This window comes from Haemaphysalis longicornis, unplaced genomic scaffold (genome assembly GCF_048455015.1).
Source record: "Haemaphysalis longicornis isolate Haplotype H1 unplaced genomic scaffold, Haemaphysalis longicornis Haplotype H1 scaffold_12, whole genome shotgun sequence".
Taxonomy (NCBI): Eukaryota; Metazoa; Arthropoda; class Arachnida; order Ixodida; family Ixodidae; genus Haemaphysalis; species Haemaphysalis longicornis.
In genome coordinates this window covers 113,384,339-113,403,325 of record NW_027526225.1, presented here as the reverse complement: position 1 = coordinate 113,403,325, position 18,987 = coordinate 113,384,339, and the positions used below count along the sequence as shown (strand labels likewise).

General features: G+C 48.3%; 1 protein-coding gene across 1 annotated transcript; it reads left to right on the top strand.

The window, feature by feature from the left end:
- Positions 1-166: 166 nt before the first annotated feature.
- LOC144163302 (putative peptidoglycan muropeptide transporter SLC46) lies at positions 167-16,416 on the top strand. The gene is made up of 7 exons (XM_077694217.1): positions 167-326; positions 1,322-1,636; positions 6,586-7,321; positions 8,718-8,954; positions 10,439-10,522; positions 11,802-11,958; positions 15,817-16,416. Exons 2-7 carry the CDS (start codon positions 1,367-1,369, stop codon positions 15,899-15,901), a joined length of 1,569 nt encoding a protein of 522 aa, XP_077550343.1. The 5' UTR covers positions 167-326; positions 1,322-1,366; the 3' UTR covers positions 15,902-16,416.
- Positions 16,417-18,987: the final 2,571 nt, after the last annotated feature.

The window sequence follows — 18,987 nt, the reverse complement described above, 5'->3', positions numbered from 1 at the left end:
CAAAAAACTGTTTGTGAAAACTGCGAACCTCTAAGCGTTTCTTTCTCTGCGTGTCGTCCTCTTTGTTTTTGTGCAGGCGTGTAGAAGTGCTAATAACAAGAGAGTCCGGGCGAAACGTCAAATTGCACCTGCTCCATGGCACGGAGTGCATTCGCGTCAAGGGACGGAGTGAGTCAGGAGAAGTTATCGCCCGCGCCGCGTGCTGCCAGAACGGATGAGCGTCCGCTGCGCGCGTGTATCTATGGCTTCAGTCTGCGCGGGAGCGTGCGGCAGACAGCAACATTCCGCTCTGCCCGTTTTTGACATCCGCTCGTACACGCTGCCTCGTAAGTGTTCCTCGTTTTCGCCCAGCTGCGTCGCGACCGATTCGCTGGCGTCGGATCCGTTTTAGCGTGCGTAACAAACAACCAACTTTGCGAAATTCACGATGCTTTGTTCGGAAACATTTAGCGTGAGGCCACGTGTCAGAAGAAAGAAAAATGAGCAATTTTTTGCAGTATTCAAGGAGTCAAAAGAAGTCTTTATATTTTATCCAGTATTTTATTTTGTATGTATTTATAGTTGCACTCGAATAGCTTATTATCGCCAAATACAAAAACAAGAAGAAAGTACAGAACGCTACGTTTGCGACGTCATAAGCAGGTACGGCTTGGGATTCACAGCTAAGTTCAACTGGACGGAATTGTTTCCGCGGACTACCTTCATTCTGGACGCTCGCGCAAGTTTTGCAAATTCAGTGATTGAGAGATGCTTTTGCGACATATCTTAGGATACCAATTTTGTCCGCTTTAAGCATGACATACCTATATGGATCTGTTCGCATTCTGAGTACCCGCCGCGGTGGCTCAGTGGCTAAGGCGTTGCGCTGCTGAGCAAGAGGTCGCGGGTTCGATTCCCGGCCGCGGCGGCTGCTTTTCTGATGGAGGCGAAAAGCAAACACGCCCGTGTGTACGAGATTTCGGCGCACGTTAAAGATACCCAGGTGGTCAAAATTAATCCGGAGCCCTCCACTACAGCGCGCCTCATCGCCTGCTTTGCGTCGGCGCGTTAAACCCTACAATTAATCAATCAATCAAGCATTCTGAGCACTTTAGAGTATTTTATTTCCGACATTTATTTTGAAGAAAAAAGTTAGAAGTCAAGCCTAAACTTTGCTTCCACAGTTCAAATTTATTGTAGAAGCAGTAAACTTAATTGGAGGTTTTTCAACAGGCTTCTAATTAGCTCTCGCCATAAGATGTATTTCCTGAACAGGTGCCGATTCGCCGGAATCAGGTGTCTGGAGTTATATCCCTTTGGAATTCACCACGTTTTCGAGCAGGTTGAAGGCCCGTAAGAAGATCGAAACACCATTTCATGCACTGAAATGACTACTGAGGATGACTCGAGGCCTGCCGCCAGCGGTGACGGCTCCGGCAGTGGAGGCATGCACCCGGGTAATAGTCGTCGATCGTCGACGACGTCTAGCCAGGACACGTCCAGCTCTGACTCGAGGCAAGTCGGCGACGTCGTCGGCAGCGGCACGTCGACGCCATCCTTCGGCCGCCGAGTGCTCGATGGAGTCCTTGTGGCCAGACTGGAAATCTTCCTGGCGCTGTTTATGATCTCACGGTTCATGACCATGACTCCCGTCCAGGTAAGTACATTTTACGGCGAAAGCCCTGCTGGCCTAGTACAGCGAGTTTCACCGTGCGTTGACTTTGAAGTGATCGTGACTCGCCGCAGCCGCGGTGCCCAACCAGCTACATCAAAAATCGTGCACACTGTCCTTCGTATTGGGCGGCCGCCGCCTTCCTACCGTGTCCATGTGACCAACAACGCGACTCACCGATCTTTTGAAAGGGACCGCTCCTCTGCCGCATCGCAGTAAGTTGCTTTAGCCGGGTAAATGCTTCAATTAGCAGTTGTACGATATGAGGAAGGACCGAGGACGCTGGTCTAGAACCACTAAAAAAAAATTCCCCGCATTTCCCCGAGGGGAAGAATGTGAAAGTGCGAATGCACGAGTTGAATTTGCGCGGTTCGGTAATGTTCGCGAAAGAGAGATCACACACACACACACAACTACAAAGAAAGAAAGATGCATTTATTCACAGACACCTATTTGTGTTGTCGTTGTACTTGATTGCTAGAGCGGATCTCAGCTTTGAAATTTCGTGTCAGTACTCCTTTAAGCGGGTGCATTAGCCCTTCTCACGCCCGATTCCTGGCCAATCCCCCACGTGGGTATGTGCCATGTCAGCGGCCAGGCAGCGCGCGCCCATCTCCCCCCGTTGCCAAGGAAGACGAGGAGCGCGCGCACCCGCAGCTGTTGCTATGCGGACGGCGGCGGACGCTTCAGGCTCGCTTAAGAAGTGCATTCGCACTTAAAAGCTACGCTTAAGAGAAACGACACTGAAGGACGGCGGCAGCCATTTTGGTGCCTGACGCCACGGTGGCCAGCTTTATGCACCCTATGGAAGCTGCCATTGGCGGGCGGAATTGGTCTGGGCACCGCTTGACAACCATGACAGCTGTGTTTACTTTTCGAAGATGTAGAGACAGCGCGCCGGTGCGAGAGAGTCATGCTCGGTTACGCTAGCGTGGCCTATTTAGTGGTTCTATGTTACGCTAGAGTAGATTGATTGATTGATTGTGGGGTTGATGAGGCGATGAGGCGCGCCTTAGTGGGGGGCTCCGGATTAATTTTGACCACCCGGGGATCTTTAACGTGCGCTGAAATCTCGTACACACGAGAGTTTTTGCTTTTCGCCTCCATCAAAAAAGCGGCCGCCGCGGCCGGGAATCGAACCCGCGACCTCGTGCTCAGCAGCGCAACGCCTTAGCCACTGAGCCACCGCGGCGGGTGTTACGCTAGAGTCACTAATTAAGCTACGCTTTTTAAGTGGGTGTAGGTTACGCTAGGCCACTGTCGTTCTTTCCCAGCGGGAAGCGATGCAGGCGTTTTCCACCTTCTCGCCGGTTGAAACAGCCCAGTACAGAGCATCACGGCATCGCTAGTCTGTCTGCGGGCTTGAAAACTCACTCTCAGCGTGTCATACAGCCGCACTGCGCTCCGAAAATCACGACTTATCTAAAAGCGCGCGCGCGGTAACACAGATGCACCAAAATGTCAGCGCCCATGGGTCTTGCCGGGGTAAACAAATGTCACGTGACGCAGTGGGACTAATGGCCGCTGTCGGCGCATACAACAATGACAGAAAAGGGTGCCGATACTCTAAAACATCATCTATAGTGGCTCTACGCTGGTCCATCTGTGGCGAGATGGTTATGCAAGCTCTCGCTTGCATAACAGGGTTTAGCCGAGCTAAGCCACAGCCAATTTTTTAAAAGGACAAAACCGATTTTATAGCGTGAGCTACACTGGCCGAGGTTGAGCAGTTTCACGTGGCTCCTGGAGAGCCGTGCTGCGCATGCGCGAGGAGCAGTGACGTCACACTGCGCACAGAAGTTTTCTCGCTGCCCGGCGTCTCTCCCACACCCCACGCGCCCAGCTTCTTCGCCGACCTCCGTTCCGCACGTGGCGGTCCGGTCCACTTGATGATCATGCGAGGAGTGGCCGCGTGGGGAACCGATGGCTCGTGCGTCGCAGAAACACCGGCGCGCGCCTGTGGAACCAGCTTAGCTCTGGGGAGATTGGTGACGCCGCGCCGGAGCCGCTTGATAAATATGCATGTGTCACATAATGCGTATGCCATGTGTGTGTGCCACTGGAGCAGCAGTAAGCATGATAATCAGGCTAATCCTACGACAACCAGGAAAGCTAAGAATAACCAGCTGAACCTTAGCTCAGGCTACGTATATCCTGGCATAGCCGAGCTAAGCCACTGCTAATTTTTTATGCGCTGAATGCGTACCCTAGCTCATGTGAAAGCCAGCGTTTTATAAAGTGGGGTAACCCAAGGAATTTCTGAATAAATTGGCGAAAATTATTTTGATTTGGCACTAAAATCTGTGAATTTCGAAAGGTGGCGCCATCTAGCGTCTAGACGTGACACTATCGTACGCATGCAAATCAATGCATGATTTAAAAACCGCATGAAAGAATAGGAAACATTACATTCTATTATTGTTGTAGCTGGAGGCAAGTTTTTAAACGCTTCTTTTCATCTCATGTACAGTGAAAATATTTGCTGCGAGGCTCACTGTTATCTTTTTGGCAGCATACGTAAGGCTGGTAGACGTAAACATTCTGTTTCAAACGTCGTAGAGCTTCATCAGGGAAGCCGTTTCAATTCAAGGTGTTTTAAGTGACACCGTTTATTTCGGACGCAAAGCATATACTCCACAAAAATCAGTTGTCGGTCCCTTTAAAGCATTTCTACGCGAACTCAACGAAGCAACCTGTCTGTACGCTTGATACGTCACACTTGGCCGCGTATTAGAATGCTAATAATTAAAGGCTCTAGGGCCATTTTCACGTACGATCGCTTACGCTTCCACTGAAAAAACGTCTTCTCGGTAATTCATTAGCGTGTAATGGTAGCTAAGGCATTGCGCTGCTGAGCACGAGGTCGCGGGTTTGATTCCCGACTGCCGCGGCCGCTTTTCTCGTGGAGGCGAAAAGCAAAAATCGCCCGTGTGTACGAGATTTTGGCGCACGTTAAAGATCCCCAGGTGGTCAAAATTAATCCGGAGCCCTCCACTACGGCGCGCCTCATCGCCTGCGTTGCGTCGGCGCGTTAGACCCTACAATCAATCAACGCGTTATTTCCATCGCGTCGGCATGCGAAAGCCCGGTATCTCCCGTCCATAAACCTATATCGTTGACAGTTGCCTCGCCCTGCATGCGGTGTTCTGGCGCGTTTTTTTTCCTGTTAACCTGTGTTGATTCTCGTGCGCCCTCTCTTCTTCGTCCGCGTTTATGCGCTGTTTTAAGAATAATTGGATACCAACTCACCCCGCTGTCGGTATGCTTCCTAATTGTCGCTTCCTAATTGGGGGGGGGGGGGTATGGGGTGTCTCGACCTTAGTCGACTTTACTTTATAGACTGTGGTTGGGAGTGACCTCACGGAAGCCTACTCTTCCCTCGTCGGGATGGCCAGCAGCACCCATTGTGACGGCTGTGGGGCCGAAGAGACTATAGAGCATGTGCTGTGTCGCTGCCCCGTACTGTGCTGACTAGGAAACACCTATATGCGCCCCCGCATATTCGTCGGAGAGAAGCGTGCTCGCCACCACGCTCAGCAGACAGCAAAGACTATCTAGTCATCGGTCTCTACCATCGACTTCACAGAAGGCGAAGACTTCTACGCTTCCTGAGCGAAACGAATTTGCATGAAAGACATTATACCTAAAACGGGACTAGAGTGCGCGCTTTCTCACGCGTACCTCTTCCTCCTCTCCCGCCCTCTCTTTTATCCCCTAAACCCCACTCCCCCAGTGCAGGGTAGCAAACCGGTCTCTACACTTAGCTAACCTCCCGGCTTTTTAACACGAAAGTGTTTTATTCCGGGATTCACGAAGGTTTCACTTACGTCATATCCGTCACGGAAGTGACGCCAGTACAAAAGCAAGCGGCCTGTAAGGGTGCACCCCTCCACACAGGGTGTTCTTGCGGGAAAGCAACCTTATAAACTAAAGAGTACGTTAACTTCGGGTTGTTCGTTTTCTGGTTTTATATTTTAACACGAAAGTGTTTTATGCCGGGGTACACCAAGATTCCACTGACGTCATATCCGTCATGAAAATTACGCCAGTACACCTTTGCCGAAGTGACCCGCCAGTAGGATGTCGCTCGCCAAGCACACCTACAAGACAGCCGCCGACCCGCAAATCATGCTCAGCTGCAGATTTCGCTGCACATTTCCCTTTCGTGTTTTACCGATTCCTATGACAGAGGAATGAACAATTTTTTTTATCTTTTCTTTTTCCCTTCTTCTTCTGGGGGACAGTCACCTCATTCCCCTGGAATTCACAACTGAATAGATAATACCATAGGGTTGCGTTGTTGATGCAGAAAACGGGCACTCATAAATGTAATTCGATGATAAAGTACTCCCAGTCGAAGATGACCAGAAAAATGTCTGTAGCTTCTCGTATTTTCGCATGTGGTGCTGTCGTCATGTCATAATGTTGTCGTGTCGGTATTTTGATGTTCTGTCGTGTGTGGTATTCCTGTCCTCATTTTGATGTTCCGTCGTGCCGAATTCCTGTCTTGTCGTGATCCCGATGTTCCATCAGTAATTGCACATTGTTTGAATGTAATTTCCCATTGTGCAAAATGGCACTTCTGTTGTCACTACAAGAATGTTTGTCGTTGAGAAAATTGACTGTCGTTACGACAGAAATGTGTGTCGTAACAACCGATGGCTTTGTCGTAACAACAGGATTTCTGTTGTCACAACAAAGTTTTTTTGTGTACGACAGAAATTCTTGTTTGGTTTTTGTGGTATTCCTTTTGTGATTTTAGACTGGGCTCCAGCCATAGTTGCCATTGTTTCAACAAAATAGATTATTAGGTCTCGATCTTTGTCGTGCATGCAAGTGTGCAGAACTAAGCCTTTTTGATGGAATGTGTAGTTAGAAGCTATTAATCCCAAGCTCTCCGCTGAGCGTTTTATTTGCACTACCGCGCATTCCAGGACTTGCTGCTCCAGAAGGCTTGCCTCTACCGATTGCACCTGAACGCAAGCGTGTGCTCGCGACTGGACGATTTCGAGGACGTGAAGAACGCAGCCGAGAAGGTGGCCAGCACCACGAACTTGATGCAGATCGTCGCAGCCTTGGCGCCGTCTTCGGTGCTCGCAATCTTCATCGGCCCCTGGTGCGACAAGTACGGCTACAGGGCTCCACTCATCAGCTCCTCACTGGGACTTGCAGCGAACTTCTCCATTACCATTGTCACTGTGTACTACATGGAACTTCCACTGTACGTGAACATTCTATCGGCCATACCGAATGGCATCAGTGGTGGCCTCATCTGTGTAGTCACGTCTGTCTGCAGCGAAGCCACGCTGATCACGCGGGCAGAGAGAAGACGTGCCAGGTTCTTCGCGGTAACGGCAACCATGAGCTTGTCGAATCCCCTGGGTAGCTACGTCGGAGGGCAGCTGTATGGTCATTACGGCTGGAAAGCGGTACTCTATACAGCTCTCAGTACGGTGGCCGTTGCGCTTGTGTGGGCCTGTGTTACCATCAAGGATCTTGCAAAGCCTGCTTACGAAAAAGACGGCCTAAGAGTCAAGCTTCAAAACCTATTCCAGCTGGGGAACTTGCGCGAGAGCTTCGGGACGGTGGTGAAGTCTAGGCCAAGCAGGGGAAGGCTACAACTGTGGTGCCTCTTCGCTGCTGTATGCTGCGTCCTGTTCGACCACGCTTGTGAGTATGTCTGACTTACTGGATGTTTGACCAAACTTGTAAGCATATCCAACTTAGTACCCAGACATTGAAGTGCTTTGTCACATGCCTGCATGAAGAAATTCGATGTTGACAGTTTGACATGGGGCGTTAAGAGTCCAGCGGACAGCAAGTCAGGCAACACGTAACTTTAGCAATAAATACCCCTTATAGCAATACTTTGTTGAGAAGTGTCCCCCTACACTCTACTGCGAGCTACCATTGTAATTACAATAACAATACTAACGTTCAAAGAAAACTGTGTACCGCCTTGGCAGCGTGCAAGGCTAGACAGAAAAGTTATTACCTTTAAGTTGTGCAACTCCTAGTGACTGAAGAGCATTCCCTAACAACAAAAGAAGTCGGGTAAATACACAAAGTGCAACAAATGTGGGGGAAGTACACGTCACAAGTTCACTAAGGCAGGAGCCACAACATCCTCAATGCCAAAAGCGTCTTCACAGGCCATCCTGTGCAAAAATGCGCTGGCCATACTCTGAACAGGTATCTTTTGATTCCTTCTTCTGATGCTTGAATTGGGGCAGTGTCAGTTAGAGAAGCTAATAGAATTCGCGCACAGCAGCTTGGATTTCTGATGCCTGATGTGGACCAGATCCTTTGTTTACACATACTATGAATGCCGCAGGAGTTGCGAACGAAGTGCCGTGGAGTATGCAGCAGAGCCAGTGCATGCACCTAGCATGTGTGGTGCCCATTTGGACGCTTTAAATTGAAGCTGTAAGGTGTCGCTGACGTTGCTGGGCCGCATGGTTTAGGAGCAGAGTAAATGAAACTCAGCGTGCGGCAAGCCGTGGCTACGGCGCTTGTGATGTAAGGGGTGAAGTAAAGACTGCAAGTGAGCCTTAATTTTACCCAAAATGTGATTGCGCACAGGCAGAGCACACATGTACAACAGGTACGAAGATATGAAGTCGCCCGAGAACCTCATGACGCTGCCGCAAGCAAGATATAGTCTGGCACCATGCCCAGGGGCCCCAATGTAGGTCGCCAAATGGTGGTGAGGGGGAGGTGAAGCATTATGAATTAGGATGATTATAGCATACTCATACTACTGGAGATAAAAGCGGAATTCTCCTGCAGACATGTAGTTGATAAAAATCAAGAAGAGTGACGGGCCCAGAACTGATCCCCAAAGCGCTTGTGGTTGCACCATATTCAAAGCCTGATGAATGGGTCGCATACTTTACTCGTGGTATGTATACCTTGTGTGTGTATATTGCGTCGCATTCATCTTTTTTGGGCGGCTGGCCTACCAGAGTACAATATACGCTGTTAAATTATTTCGCAGTCATAACATTTTCCAATTCACGTGGTGTGGAATCAACGGAATAATCTTTATCATTTTTTCACCCTGCAGCCGTGGGCATCGCGTATTACTACGCGCGGAAGATGTACTCGTGGACAGTGCCACACTACACGACGGTGCAGTCTGTGGCGGCTGTGGTGGGGGTGGCTCTGAACATCCCTCTCGCCCACTTCCTTGCTCGAGTGTTCAGAATCAGCGACCCGGCCATGGCGCTCATCGGAACGTGCTGCTACGCAACACAGCTGATCATTCTGGGACTCGCGTATAAAGAGTGGCTCTACTACATCCGTACGTACACCTCGGTTTTGCAGGGGGAAAAAAAGTTCCTGCGTTTTTGCAGCCGCCCCTTTCCATAGGGGCGATTTCCCGTGCAAGCCGGGTGAACTTCCCAAGCGTTGTAGTCCCACACAAGGGCCGAGCGCGAGGCCGGGGAGTCACTTGTACTTATTTTACCGGTAGGTGCCCGGCGCCACCAAGGAACATGAATTCACATGGTGCCTTCCACAGCCACGGTGGACGCTCAACTCGCAACCGCCTGTGGCAGGACATGCCGCCAGACTCTTTCACCCCCGGCAATGGCGCAACGCGGCATGATGGCTGGGGGCCCCGCCAGATGAACAAGGGTCAGGGGCCCCTCGATAGGGTAAAGGAAGCTTTCCAGACGTGGATTCCCCTTTCAAGGGTCCGCACTCGACCAGGGACGCCTGTACCCATTAAAGAAACCGGTGGGTGTCCGGCGGTACCAGGATTCGAACCCAGTACCTCCCGCATACGAGGCGAGTGCTGTACCTCTGAGCCATCACTGCGCTCTGAGCCATCGCTGAGCCATCAAATTCGTTATGTCCAGGTTTAACTGCAGTGTGTCAAAAGTCGTCCCAAATGCAGCAGTTTGGTTAACGTCAAGTGAAGTTCAGTGTTTCAATTAAAATGCACCAGGTTCAAGCAACCGGCTGGTAGGATGCAGCCTTGTGTTGCTCAGCCCATTCTCGCACTTGGCACCACCACGGACGCACCGATGAAATTTGGCGCCACACCTGCATTTTTATGGAGTTCCTTCCCGCACTTGACGTAGAGTCTTCCTGCCACAATAAAGGCTACATCCTTCTCCCTAAATCCTCTCCCAATGAAAAAATTCTCGTGGGAACTTCAGCAATCTGCGTGTTCTTGGCCGCTCTATGACTTTATTTTTTGAATGGTATTTGTTTTAAGGCGCTCGAATGAAAAAAGCTTCAAATGACAATCCGTGTATTCTCGGGCACTCTACCCCTTTGTAATTTAAAGCTTTTTTTTGCTAGATTCTCCTGTAATTATTTGATTATTTCAGTCTAATTTATTAACCATAGAAAGTAGTGCGGTATGGTTTGCGCCAGCCTGATTAACAATGAATCATCATCATCATCATAATTTCTTTTTCCCTTAAAGGCCACTTTCGGGGTATTACATACTTATTACACAACGTGTGTACTTGAAAATTCCACCCTTCTAATTTTAATGAGTTATGTGAGAAGTCATGAATATGAGACAATATGCATGGTTTTTATAATCCTTCCAGACTTCCTTCATCGTATACCATCTGCAGTGTAGCAACATAGTAAAATTAGATAATCTCACTGTGTTTACGTTGCCAGTTTTGCAGCTTTAGAAATTCCCATTCGCTGTGCATAGCCATGATTGTCTCGGTCCAGTGCTGTTTGTAGCACATACTATGAAGTGCTTAGTAGTACTCTCTCTCTCTCTCTCTCTCTCTCTCTCTCTCTCTCTCCTTTTTTCAGAGTGTTTGGTGGGCCTGCCGTCCTTTCTGGGCCAAGTAGGCGTGCGTACCCATATCTCCAAGCTGGTGGGACCGGATGAAGTCGGTGAGTTGCAGATGCTTCAAGATTCGGTCGTATTCGAAAAGTTTAATCAGCGGTCTTAGGCTCCAAAGCTATGTCTGGAATGTTTTAATCAGAAGAGCCTCATCGTGCTGCCCCCTCGTTTCAGTTGTGCGAGCATTTTCTGTGACTACGGGCCCTGCTGAAATGTGTACAGTTCAACTCTCACACTGCCATTTTACCTCCTCATGAATGGCTTTGAGAATGGTTTGGCCTGTAGGAGTGTGTTCATTGTGCGGCATTGGATACGACGACTGAGTTCAAGCTTGATGTGTTTTCTGATGTGGTGTTCCAAAGGGTTCACCGACATCAGTGCGTTGATTCCAATGGATCGCTAGGAAGAGCTGATTCTGCTTCCTTGCAGTAGGCCAACCAGCAAGTTCTCGAAAAGCATGCCTTGACTTGACTTCCACCCTTCCGTAAGGCCAATGGCCAGACTCCCTGAGATGAGTAGCATGGCTCCTTAAACATTCTGGTGGTGGTGGTGATTACGCTTATTAACGGGTGTATCTAGCCTTGCGGCCAATGCTTCCCCGATCAACATTTTCTAGCCGCTATGCGCGGGAAATCACCAGGAGTCACTGAGGCGTGTGTCACGTAAAAGCCCGTGGATCAGGCGCAAGATGTCTCTCCTGGCTATCCAATGTCCTATAGGAAAAATTCTATCATCCAAAGAGTCATGCGGAGCGGTTCTCCTTCGGAGTTTTTTAAACAAAGCTAACCTGTCCGTTGCATGCTCTCGGCTGAATGCGCAGTAACCGAATATTTTGCCTTTTGCATTTTGGATTCACAGCGTGTACGAGATTCCACACTTTGCACCTGTTTTTCTCGTATTTTCAGTAGCCCATGCGGGCTTTTCTCGGAGGAGGAGTAGATAAGGGGAGTGGGGGAGGAGCATGGCTGTTGTTTTTCGTTGCGAGTTCTTTTTTTTTTTCTTTGTTCTGAGCAGCGTTCGCCTCGACCTTGCCGACTTGCGCCCCTTTTCGGTTTGGGGTTGTGTTTCTCTTTGCCGCTTCTTCCCCTCCCCCCATTATTTTTTGCTCTCTGAGTTTGGCTTTCTTCCGCCATTGCTGCTTTTTACGTTTTTGGGTCATGTTTCGTGCTGCTCGCCGAATCTCGCCCGGTTCTGTGATACCAGCTGTGCAGACGGAACGTTAAACCTAAACTCTGTCAGTGCTTTGTTGTTTGCTAAGAGTGCACTGATTAACACGAGCCACCCATTGTTCCAGACTGAGCGCAAGTCTGTTTGCTGGTCCACTTGCAGGCAAGGTGTTTGCGTTCCTCTCTCTGTTTGTCTCTGTGGTTCCCATCCTCGGCGAGGTGGTTCTCACCTCCCTGTTCAACTGGTCCATCGGCTTCCTGCCCGGCCTGCCATACCTGGTTGCCAGCTGCATCGCCTGCATTGCAATCGTCCTACTAGGGTGAGCAGCGAGTTCCCGTCACCAACCACAACTTCCAGCCGCAGCCGCACACTCCCATCAGAAAGTAGTGGAAGAGCAGAACAAGCTCACTGTTGCCATCTGAATGTCACCTCAACCTCTGTGTTGATGGCATCAGGCATCCGGCCGACAACAAATTAAAATGGTGCCCGCTACAGGAGCTTTCCTTTGGAGTGAGCTCGCTGAAACAGAGTTCTTGGTTGTAAAGCTTAAGCTTGCCATTGTTTGATTGCTTTTCCGGACTTTCGGTGCAAAAATTATTCGTCTGAAAGGTCGTGTTAGTTTCCACATTTCGTGTTCGTTTCTACGGGTTTAAACAAACTGTTGTGACATCCTCGCAAATATGCTCCCAACGAAGGAGTCACTGTGTGCTTACGTGTACTCATATCTCCAGCTGTAACGAGTGGTTAAATGAGTTTATTTGGTTGTCAAGAATAAAGATTAACTCTTTCATAGACTAAAATTTTTCTATGTCTTTGTGTTGAAAAACACCAATTGTAAAAGCGGTTACCAACATGCTGTTTTGAAAACGGCAGGTTATGTATATTTGGGTTTGGGCTCGCGCAGGTTAGGTATACAGTCGAACACGGCTATATCGAACTCCAAGGGGATCGCGAAAAAGTTCGATATATGAAAAATTCGATATAAAAAAATATGGGCTCTGAGACCTCACCTATGGCGGACGGTCACTTACCAATCGTCGCATTCAAGAATGACAACTAATTCCGCACTCACGACGCAAGAGGACGCCTTATTTCCGTGAAAAAAAATCGCTGATCTTGGCCAGCTTCTTCGTCCTGGAAATAAAATTAAAGACGCTGGTCTCGATGTTCTCGAGGCTGCACAACTAGAAAATTCCAGCAGTACGCCGCGCCTTCGCACACCATGCACAACACGCACGCAAAAGAAGAACAGCGCGCACGTACCACAAGAACTTTGAAGGTAGCAATACCAAGGCTCTCTGAATCGACTCCAACAAAGCGCTCGTGATGGTCATCTCCGAGAGAAACAGTGATCTCCAAAAGGTGTGGGACAACTCGCCAAACAGCAGCAACAGCAGCATAATGCAAAAGAAGGAAGAGGCCGCCAGCGCCTTCGTTCCCTCTTCCCTTTCCCGAGACGACACCGGGGGAAGACAGACCCAGAGAGAGAGAGAGAAAAAAAAACCCTTTTTCGGCAAGCCGGGGAACGTACACAGCCGCAAAAAAGAGGACGTGCGCAGTCGGGGTATCCCTACCTCGCACTGTCACATTTTCCGAGCGTTCGGGCTTCTGTGCCTAGAGAGATTTAGCATACCGGGCTCCGTCCGCTAACGCTACGGCGGCCGGTAGCGGGGCCCGACTGGGAAAGCGCAAATTCGTTCCGGTCGGGGGGATTAGTTCCGCGAGCCAGTCTTCGCCATGCCCACGCATTCCTCCACATCCTCCTCAACCTCAGTCGGGGGTGCAGCGACCGCCGAAGAGGACCTTCCAGCTCGTGCGGCGTTCGATATACCCAATGTCGGGAAAAATACGGTTCGATATAAACGTACGAATTCCTATACTTTTACACAGAATTTTCAAGGGGATAATTTATGAGTTCGATATAGACAACAATTCGATATACCCGTGTTCGATTTATCCGTGTTCGACTGTATTTGAGATAACTGCAGTAAGTTAGAGGAATGCAAGGGGCTCTGTGAAGCACGGAGGGAAACACAAATATATTTAATTTTTTTGCGACATCTATAATAATTTTTTTTTCATTTGTATCATAAAGGTCTGTGTAATTGCTAATTTAATAGCAAAGTCTAGTTTAAACCTACGCGAAAGGTATCTTGGACCCTTCAATTAAGCTGCAAAGCTTAATTTAAACCAAGCAAAACAAGTGTTTACAGTCCTAACACAGCGTTTCTCAAATGGGGGTCCACGAACGCCAGGGGCTCCGCAATGCCCTCCCCAGAACTCTTCCCACTCCTTTTCTTTTCCTTTTTCCACTTCAAAACTTGCTGGCAATGCAAAAAGGTGGCTTCGCTGCGTGACTGGCACATTTAATTTTTTGTGTAGCATGTATTAGTGCGTAGCTCTTTGGCGGCGGGGGCGGTGATGTCTGCGTAGCGGAGCGAGCGAACGCGGCACCGAAGGCAGAAAGAAAGCAAAGGGGAACGTCCGGCGAAAGTGTGAGGGCAGGGCGGCACACGCTACAATGGCGTCATCTCTCACACTGTCGTCATGCGCCACCGCCTAGGAGCGCCCTCCCCTCACATCTTTCGGCAGACGCTCCTCCTCCGTTTGTGGCTCATCATAACCACGTGACATTTGCGCGGGAGGTTCAAACACGATTCGCAACATGCTCGGCGGCGGCGACGCGCTTAGAGATAACGGCAGAATAGCGTGCGCCGCCATGCGTTCGATCATCGCGTGATCACTTCCTGAGACGCAGTAGCTATGCGCCGTGACGAAGAAGACTGCAGTTCACGCCGGGCACAAATTTCGCATTAGGGAGTATAACAATCCCCAGTGCTTTTTAACGTTGGCTTTTTGCGCAACATGCCAGCTATGTGGAAAGGCGAGACACACAAGTGTGACTTCTAGCTGCAAGGGCAAACTGTTGGACAATAATGACACACATCAACAAAAAAGTCAGACACAAAGGGCGGGTATTGAAGAAGTATGTGAACGACTTAAGCCGCAAACGGAAATTGTTTGACATTATGACACAAATCGACATAGTCCATCATAGGTTCCCTCACATCTTCTGCAAGTTTGAAAAGCGTCTGCACACTCATGGTTAAGAACCACTGTCCTAGCATATACCTTTTAACCTGGCCCTAACTTTTCTACTTACACCAGTAGCAATGTTTGAGCTATCCATGTGCTGCTGGGACCCGGTTCATCTGCCAAGAATTGGCAAGAAGGTGAAAAGCAAAAGCACTCCGCCCTTTTGCTACTCAGTCGTGTTGTAATGGATTTCATGCACAAAGGAAAGAGTAAAACATTGTTCCGTCTTTACAGCTAATTCCAAGCGTTTCCCCGCCCAAAAGTCCCTCATCGCCCATTGTGGGATCTGCTATTCTGATCTCTGCCAAATTCTGGCTTGCCAATAGCTTAAATGTTAAAAGCATCTGTGAGTTGGAGTGTACCCACGTGCCTTCAAACCAACTGCTAGGCTGCTTAAGCAGGCATTAATGCTGGCTAGATGTCCCAACAAAGCTTCAACTGCAGTCAAAATAGACTTGAGTTAGGTGCAATTGCCCCCTGAATGTTTTTTCCACTGTTTACCTGATGTTGACCCATGAATTGTTTGGTAAGCATGAAACCAGTACATGCGAGGTTAACCACCTCCTGAAGCTCTTGGCATAGTATCGTTTTTATGTTTTGCTTCTCAACACATCCGTCTCAAGTACAATTGGTGATAAAGATTCACTGCCGTAAAAACAGTTCTCAAATCAAACAACTCTTTTACAAGGTTGCAGTCCACTATTGGCCAAGACTCTGTACATGACTTACGAGACATTTCACACACGGTCGGCATTCGTGAAATATATGCAGGCACGAAGAAAACCCCTGCAGATCACCATTTCTCCGGTTCAGAAGCCACTGCAGCTAATCCTAAAATTACAATCAGTTAACGGAAACAGCCCAGTTGACATTCTAATAAAAATTACTATCCCAATGCTCGTGATAAACAAACCGAGCGCATTTTCATAGCGTTTTTACAAAAGCACATAAATTCGCACTTCTTCGAACTTGGCGTGCCAGTGTGCTTTAGGCATCAATACCGCAGTTATATGTCTGCTCTCATATTAGCCACCCCGCTTACCTAGCAACTTCATTATGACATGCACAAATTTTTTCGCAGCTATGTCTCCAAAGTGCATCGGGACACCGTAGTCTACGAAGAGATGCCCAAGGTTGACGCCCCGTCAGGGCCCAGGAATGACTGAGGCCGGGTGAGCTGCTTGCATCAGGACAGCTCTAGTTCGGCTCGGCGAGCCGTCATTTCAGCCGAATGTTCAAGACGTTGAACCAACATCCCCGGACTGCAGTGTCCTTCCAGATTCCAGCAAGGGCTGGAAAGTTCGCCTCCTGACAGCGAGTATTTTGGAGGAGTTGCTCGACTCCACTCACGGACCAAGTGGTTTTGAGACTGTTTTTTATAGTGCACGGACTGTTTGAAGCCTGTGATGGGGTTACTCACGAAATCGTATTTATGTCAACAAACCGGATACGTGGTAGCAACTGATACTGAAATCGATCCTAAGTTCTTTGCTGTTGTGAAGCACGTGACAAAAACTGGGGCAAAAGAGATACTTGGGCTGCTGTGAAGAATCTACTACATGCGCATTCATGAAAGCTATCCCGAATGTAAAAGAAAAATGCTGTACATAAGCACGGGTAAACACATTTTGCAGATCTAGAATTATATATATATATATACATATATATATATATATATATATATATATATATATATATATATATATATATATATATATATATATATATATATATATATAGTCTGAATAGATAAAAACACACAGAGCGCGAAAAAAATAAGGTTAGTAGAGACAGAGACAAACGAGAAAGACGTAGAAAATAGAAATAAGTTTACTGACGTTTCAGGGAGAGGACTCTCTGAAGAAAGGGAGTCCTCTCCCTGAAACGTCAGTAAACTTATTTCTATTTTCTACGTCTTTCTCGTTTGTCTCTGTCTCTACTAACTTTATATATATATATATATATATATATAGTAAGTACTTTTGACCATGCTGCTTATGTTTTGAATGTTTTGAACCTTCTAGAAGAACTTCCTCTTGATCTGTTTTGTTGAACTGTTTTCTTGTTATCTTGCCTTCATTTGCCTTTCCAATTTTTATACAACGAAACATGTGAAATGATGATACATTATGCGCGTTAAATAACCATGATTTATATGCTGACATATATGCTGACCAAATTCTTCGAGGTATGTTAAACATACTTTTCTCCTTTATTATATCTTGTAAATATGCATATATGTGTATATAAATGTATAGATGCGGATATGTATATGTATGCGTGTTTGTATTGCATTGCCCGTAGTTTTTTTTTCGAAAATCCCTTATTTACGATGTCTTTTACTTCACATTGCCGCGAACCATGCATTGGGTTTGTTTATTTGTGTTTTGCTTTGAAGAACGGGCCGCCCTTCTTTCGAAAAGCAAAACACAAATAAATGCATAGTTCGCGGCATTATTCACCAAAACTACCACTTTTTTTCTTGTTTTTCCAAGTAGGAAAATACTTATTTGTATAAAATTGTGTCTACTCAAGACGCTACGTGAAAACTGTTAGATATTACAAAACCGTACCGGACAAAATAAAATGGGGGGTCTTCGGCTCCAGCAAGCTGCAAAAGTGCAGCTTTTCCCTTTGTCCTCCCTCTCTCTCTCTCTCTCAAGAGAAAAATAAACATTTGATTGATTGATTGATTGATTGATTGATTGATTGATTGATTGATTGATTGATTGATTGATTGATTGATTGATTGTCAGTATTAACTCTTATGACTCCTAATATCATCACCTGTACACAATCATCCTCACCATTTGGGCTGTTCCTTGGCGCGAGCGCCTGAACTTAGTGCGGCGAGACCGGTCGTCCGACGCTGGCCGCGGACTTTTGCCCAAAGGAATTCTCGGTGTTGCCCGTGCAGGCGATGCGGATTGCGGTGCTGCCGGAAAAGGAGTTCGTGGCTCGTGCCCATTTGGTTTGCCGGCCACGAAAAGGGAGCTCAACGAAGAAAACATTGGATACAAACAAAGTATAAAATAACAAACACTCGAAGAAGTTTCCTTAGTGTAATAATAAGGGATGAAAGCGCAAAAGCGTTCCTTTTGGCGGCTTCCGTCGACGTGTTCCACCTACGTCGAGCACGCTATATCCACACCCTGTTGCTCATTGCGGCTACTAGATGCAGGATCACCGATCGTGCTGCTGCGCCGCTGTCTCGACAGAAGCTGAAGTCCCGCCGACGCCGCGTGCGAGGCTTGTGATAAACGCGTCTTTGTGTTGTGAAGCGAGGCTTTATATATGTAAGGGTCAGAGGTCCAGCCAGTACCTCGCACCAGACTTAACGACCCGTTCCGACATCCATCACCCACACATGTATTTCCGATTACGCAAAAACCCAGCGGAACAACACACTTGCGACTACCTCACAGAACACGCGGACAGTTGCAGTCACGAAAGTTTACAGGGAACGTCTCGCCGGCGTCTCAGCCCACCCCGGTCCAGGCGCGGATACCTCTGTGGTCGGTGACCGGGCGTGATGCGGTGGGCGTGACCGGGCGTGACCGGGCGTGACCGGGCGTGAGCGTGATGCGGTGGTGCTCCTCGGGCCTACACCGCGAAGCGCACACGGCGTCGGGGCTGTCGGAGAACTCCTTAGGAACGGGTACGCCGGGCCCACTCGCCGGCCCGGAGGTCCAAGCACACGGGATCGAGCCGCCTCGTTGGTGGTGGTGGTGGTGGTGGCCCGAAAAATGGCGCATACCCACTTAGGGGGATTGGCCAAGAAGAGTGATGTTTTCATTACAAACAATCATGCGAGGCAAAATAATGGAGCAGAAGAAAGAATTTGGTCTAGGTTAATGAGAGAGAGAGAGAAAACACGAAAAAAAAAACAACAGAGAGAAGAATAGGAAAACTATAGTAAAAGTCAGCCTAATCGGAATGTTTTTAACACTGCAGACGAGCTGTCTCCGAAATGAAGGAGTGGATGGCGTTGCACACGTCCCTATGGCATCGGCCCAGCCTAGTTCCCCCAAACGACAAAAGCACCGGTACAGTTAAAGGCAGTCCAAGACGCAGCAGGGGAATCTCCAGCAGCCTTCTCCGATGGTTAGAAAATCGGCGGCAAAAAAGAAAGAAATGCTCTTCGGATTCAATTTCTTGGCGAAAGTGGCACAAAGGGGTGGTTATCAGATTTGCCCTGTATAAATACCGATTAAGTGGTGGCACACCACAACGAAAAGAAGTTATCAATACT